We start from the raw sequence: 5,688 nt of genomic DNA, 5'->3' as shown, positions 1-5,688 counted from the left end.
TTGCACATGGGTATAATTGACTTATGTGTATTTTATACAGTTTTCCCAACAACTCCCTAAGCCTCCGGGTCGGATGTGTCCCCCCTCCTCCCAAGCCTCTGTTTGCTTTGGGTTCTGTACAATAGACTCTGATGCACTTTTCAAGATTTCTGGAAAGTGCTCCTTCCCTTCTCCTCTTCGTAACACTAGTCTTAAAACGCTGTAAATAGCATGCAAATCCCCCCTCTCTCCCCTGGGCTTTGTAGATTTCCAGCGGTAACCAAGATACAACTTGTAGCAAAGCACGCGTTTTAATTGCGAATCAGCCTGCAACTCTGAACTATCCGCCCCACCCAAGGCAAACTTCAACTATTAGGATCGATTTACTTAATTAACCCGAGGAGGAGGGAATGTGCCTCACCTCCCATTCCCACTCCAACCAAACTTTGAAAAGTCCCAGACACGAATTCCTACTTGTGTTATTGCATGTCCCAAACTTGGTAGTGACAACTTTCCTGGGGAGATGGACAAAGATTTATTCTATCTTGAGTTTTAAAAAAAACAACAAACCAAACCGAACGTTTCCACTCTTAGAATTTAATCTTCTGATTACTCTGAGCAATGATTTCGACAGCCACACAATAGTCCTTTGCAAGGCAACAAAACGCCAATTGTTAAAATAAGAAAACGCTTCTACCCCCCTCCCCCGCCTCCCAGCTCCCACAATTAACACGTAAATACGTACAGGGTAGAAAATAAAATAATACTGTCCTGCTGTCAGTGGGGAAAAGTGGTACCTATCACTTCTAGCGTTCCGTATCCCGAATCCAACCACCCTTAATATTTTATCTGTTTTCATAAATCAGTTTGAATGGATACACATATTTATATAGGATCCTAAAGAAGCTCTGGTAGCGTAGTGGTTACGAATCGGGCTGCTAATCTCACGGTCAGCAGTTCGAAACTACCGGCTGTTCCACGGGAGAAAGATGAGGCTTTCTGCTCCCGTAAAGATTTACAGCTTCGGAAACCTTGTACAGGGTCGCTATGAGTCAGAATCGACTCCATGGCACATAACAACAACAACAACAAAAGTCCTTGGAGGTTTCGATGGTGGTACCTTTCCACTGCTGAAACTCTCTTGCCTCGCCCACAGGAACTCTGTTGATTCTCCGGAGGCCAGCTGTCATCTGGGTTAGGAAAGCTGAGGACCAGCACTTTTCGGTTCTGGGAAACAGCCCTCCCCCACTATTCCTCACAGCCGGTTCCTCAGGTTCCCGTGATCCTTTGGCTCTGGGCTTCTTCGAGGACCCCTGAGCCGAACCCGTCAAGCAACCGCTGAAAGGCCACACCTCGTTAGGTGCTGAGGCGCACGCAATTCCAACGAGTATCCCCCAAGCTTCGTGGAAGTTCCACCTGCGTCCAAGATGTTTTATCTGCAGAGAGTTTATCTGCCCTTTTCGAGCCGTGCCCCAAAGTCAGATCAGCGTCTCCCCCACCCCCTCGCACCCACCTCCTCCTTCTGGTTATTTTTTCCGAATTAAGAAGGTGATATTATTCTTTTCTTCAAGCACTTCTGTTAATATTGAAAAACGTGCGCTTGCATCTCAAGCGAGGCAGCCCAGACGCGAGACCCATTTCAATATTAATGAATTTGTTTAATCTTCTAAATTCATCGTGTTTAAGTTACGTTTTGGTGAGTTATTGACCACCTCCGAAACTGTGGTTAATGGGGTTGTGTGTGCTCCGGCGCTGAAAGATCTTTTTTATGCTAACCCCAAACAGCGTCACTAATAATGCACTAATGTCACTTAAAGTGTCTGAATTTAGCACCCAGAACTTCTACCCCTATTTCCTGAAAAAATGAAAATCTAAGTCATATTTCCTGATTTTGAAGGTGATCCTGTGTGGGCTGTAGATAAAATGAACTTCTTTTAAAAGTCATACAGATTAGAGTATGTTTGGAAACCAGTGAGAACTTCCGGCTCGTATTTGCAGACTGCGTGCTCGCAGGCGGGGGCGGCTCACTGTTTTTTTCCATAGCAATTTGATGGTGATGATGATGATGATGATGATAATAATAATAATAATAGTAGATCATTGAATCTTCCCTAGACGAATCCGAACCATAGGAAGCTTGATGCTCTCACCAGGCGGCGTGATTCGAGCGTGGTCCGAGTCGTCCCCCAATCCCCCGAGGAAGAAAACTTATTGGTTCTCTACAAGTGTTAGAAGGCACTGTTTTTTAAATGTGACTCCAGGCTGTTTCAGGATCTCTTAAGTAAATCTTCCAAAGCAAAAAAAAAAAAAAGGTGGGGGTGGGGGTAATAGTTCTGGCTGTAAAATGCAAACTTCCAGGAAGCTCCTGACTTCCAAAAGTTTCAAGCCAGCTGGAGAAGGGAAACCCTGTGGTTTCACTGGTAATAAAGTGGGTCAAACAAATAAATCCAGGCCTTCCCCAGGTCCACAATGGACCCCAGAGCCTCAAGTCAGTGTCCAAACAAATTTGAGGACTTTTAAAGCGAAGATCGACTATTTGCACAGATGTACTCGGATTACCTTAATTTTTATTTAATTTGATCAGTATATTTAGATTCAAAGTGGATTCTTACAGGAGACTGTCCTGTCACCGTTTGTAATTTTTTTTTGGGGGGAGGGGTTGTTTAACCCCATCGCTTTTTAAAAAAGCTACATACCCCAACTAGGCAGAGTTGAGAAAGGTCAAATCAAACTTCAGAACCAGCCTGCTGGGCGGAGGATGGGGGGAAAGAAGCGAGAAGGGTGTGTTTTCATTATAATATTTCATGCAACCTGCCCGGGGTAAGTGCCAAGCATAAAGGGGTCTCTACTTCAATAAAAAGGCATGCCTGAAGTTAACTAACAATACAAACCCCATACAATGTAGAGCAAGCAGAATACCCCAGTCAAGCAATTTCCATGTCAAATATAATCTGCACCGAAGCTCCATCTGTGAACATGAGCAGTCGCCTGGCTCCCCGCACCGCGGCGGCCGCCTTCTCATACCTTCACTCGGCGCACCCGGACCGGCGCGTCCCGCTCCCCACCGGTGGCCGAAGCTCTTCCCCTTCGGCCAGTCTTGAGCTGGAAGTGATTCCTATTGGCCAAGGTGTTCATGTAAATAGGTGTGAAAGAAACCCGCGCTGGCCAGGCTCTCCCTTCTCGCTCAGTCCCCTCCCTCTGCAGCCCCCGCTCCCCCTCCTCTTCCTCCTCCTCCCAAGGCGATTGTCATATGATAGCTAAGAAGTGGCACATTAATGAAGCGCCGCTACAGGGGTCTTTTCTGCTCCTGTCACCGCTTAAAACTATCAGATGGTTCGAGGAAGGACATGGAGGAAGCCACCTAACTCAGCGGAGCCGCGGAGCCCACAGCTACGCCCTCCGCAGCCCCGAGGCCACCACCCGCGCCGGGACTCCGCAGCTGAGCTCGGCCGCCCGCAGGGCGCACGGCCAGGAGAGCGGCGGACACTGCGGCTCTGGGCGCTGCGGGGCTGAGCTGTTGAGCGGAGGGTGCTCGGAGCGCAGCTGAGCCGCAACGCTACGCCCCCACGCGCGCTTGGAGGGAAGCGGCAAGCGGCGGCGCCATCCCGGATGCGGACGCTCAACTTGAACGAACTTTAAGGTGAGCAGCTGTCTGTTTAGTCCCTGACCCCATCTCCACTCCAGGTCAGGCTTACTTCCCTGGACCCTCGCGCCTCTCACCCGCTTCTCCTCTCGCGCCCCCCTGGCCGCGCCCACCTATGTGTACAAAGTTGCTGGTTAAAGCACGCGGCCGCGGGCCGCTTCAACGCAAAAGCTCTTACTCCCACCCCCACCCCTGTCCCCGAAGTCTGTGACTTGGCCTGGCTGACCTCGCGACGTCCATCTGAGCGTCCATGCCCCCCCCCCCCGTTGTCTCTCGCCCCTTTCCAGATCGGAGCTGCCTGCCAGCCCGTGCGGACCCAGAGCAGAGAGGGTGAGCAAGAAGATGCCTCGGCCCGGTCGCAACACGTACAGCGACCAGAAGCCCCCCTATTCGTACATCTCGCTGACCGCCATGGCCATTCAGAGCTCGCCGGAGAAGATGCTGCCGCTGAGCGAGATCTACAAGTTCATTATGGACCGCTTTCCCTATTACCGGGAAAACACACAGCGCTGGCAAAACAGCTTGCGCCACAATCTCTCCTTCAACGACTGTTTCATCAAGATCCCGCGGCGGCCCGACCAGCCCGGCAAGGGCAGTTTCTGGGCGCTGCACCCCAGCTGCGGAGACATGTTCGAAAACGGCAGCTTCCTGCGGCGCCGCAAGCGCTTCAAGGTGCTCAAGTCCGACCACCTGGCGCCCAGCAAGCCAGCCGATGCGGCGCAGTACCTGCAACAGCAGGCCAAGCTACGCCTCAGCGCGCTGGCGGCCTCCGGCACGCACCTGCCACAGATGCCGGCCGCCGCCTACAACCTGGGCGGCGTAGCGCAGCCCTCGGGTTTCAAGCACCCCTTCGCCATCGAGAACATCATTGCGCGCGAGTACAAGATGCCCGGGGGGCTGGCCTTTTCCGCTATGCAGCCGGTGCCCGCCGCCTACCCTCTCCCCAACCAGTTGACTGCCATGGGCAGCTCTCTGGGCAGCGGCTGGCCACACGTGTATGGCTCCGCGGGCATGATCGACTCGGCCACCCCCATCTCCATGGCGAGTGGCGATTACAGCGCTTACGGCGTGCCGCTGAAGCCGCTGTGTCACGCAGCGGGTCAGACGCTGCCCGCCATCCCAGTGCCCATCAAGCCCACGCCGGCCGCTGTGCCTGCGCTGCCTGCGTTGCCCGCGCCCATCCCCACCTTGCTCTCGAACTCGCCACCCTCGCTTAGTCCCACATCATCGCAAACAGCCACCAGCCAAAGCAGCCCTGCCACCCCCAGCGAAACGCTAACCAGCCCGGCCTCCGCCTTGCACTCGGTGGCCGTGCACTGACCCGGAGCGGTCGGCGCCTCGTCTTGTTCCCTTACCCGCCAGCTCACTCTTCCCTGGTTCCCAGTCTTGCTCTCCCAAGCTGGGACGCTACCCTAACTTGCTCATTTCACTTTCTGCCAACCCTTTCTCCCCAATGAGAACTTAGTTTTGGACTCAGAAGGAGACAAAACACAAACTTGCAGATAGGCCTGGAGGTGTGTAGGAATTGTCTTAGGTTCTATGAGAGGGAAGGCAGGAGCATCTGAGCCAAGCCACCCCATCCCCGGGGCCCGGAAACCTCCTCCCATTTGAGAAGCGGGGGAGATTCTGCCGTCTGCCTTCGCTGAGAAAAATTCTCTTTAATCCTCTTCGGTTTTAGGAGCCGTGAACTCTGCGCAGTTCCGGAGCCAGAGAAACTGCCTCAGAGCTTTCCTCGAACAGATGAGGGCTGCGGCAGAAGGCCGGATCTCTGTTAACTGCTTGGAAATATGCTGAGAAAGGGACCACTAATCTTTCTACCCACTCGCCTCCGCCCAACTGGCAGGGGCTGAGCTGATCACAGCATCCCGGGTTGCAGCCCTGCCTGTTTGGGTTTTGTTTCTTGGTGTAGGCTCCAAGCACTGAAAACTACTATGGCTGCCAAGCTGAGCTGGGGACGCTGGTCCTCCATAAAAGCAAAACTAAACTAAAAGTTATCTTGTATTGTTTACAAAGCGCCCGGTAAAGTGTAAACAGTGAACTTGAATCTGTCTTGCTAGGCGGGCTAG

At 52.7% G+C, this 5,688-nt stretch overlaps 1 protein-coding gene across 1 annotated transcript; it reads left to right on the top strand.

Annotated features, from left to right (window-relative positions):
* The first annotated feature begins 3,215 nt into the window (after positions 1-3,215).
* FOXB1 (forkhead box B1) lies at positions 3,216-5,152 on the top strand. The gene is made up of 2 exons (XM_006831585.1): positions 3,216-3,619; positions 3,910-5,152. The coding sequence occupies exon 2, from the start codon at positions 3,965-3,967 to the stop codon at positions 4,940-4,942; it is 978 nt and encodes a 325-aa protein (XP_006831648.1). The 5' UTR covers positions 3,216-3,619; positions 3,910-3,964; the 3' UTR covers positions 4,943-5,152.
* The last annotated feature ends 536 nt before the right edge of the window (positions 5,153-5,688 follow it).

This window comes from Chrysochloris asiatica, unplaced genomic scaffold, assembly GCF_000296735.1.
Source record: "Chrysochloris asiatica unplaced genomic scaffold, ChrAsi1.0 scaffold00004, whole genome shotgun sequence".
Classification (NCBI taxonomy): Eukaryota; Metazoa; Chordata; class Mammalia; order Afrosoricida; family Chrysochloridae; genus Chrysochloris; species Chrysochloris asiatica.
This window is presented reverse-complemented; position numbering and strand designations above follow the sequence as displayed.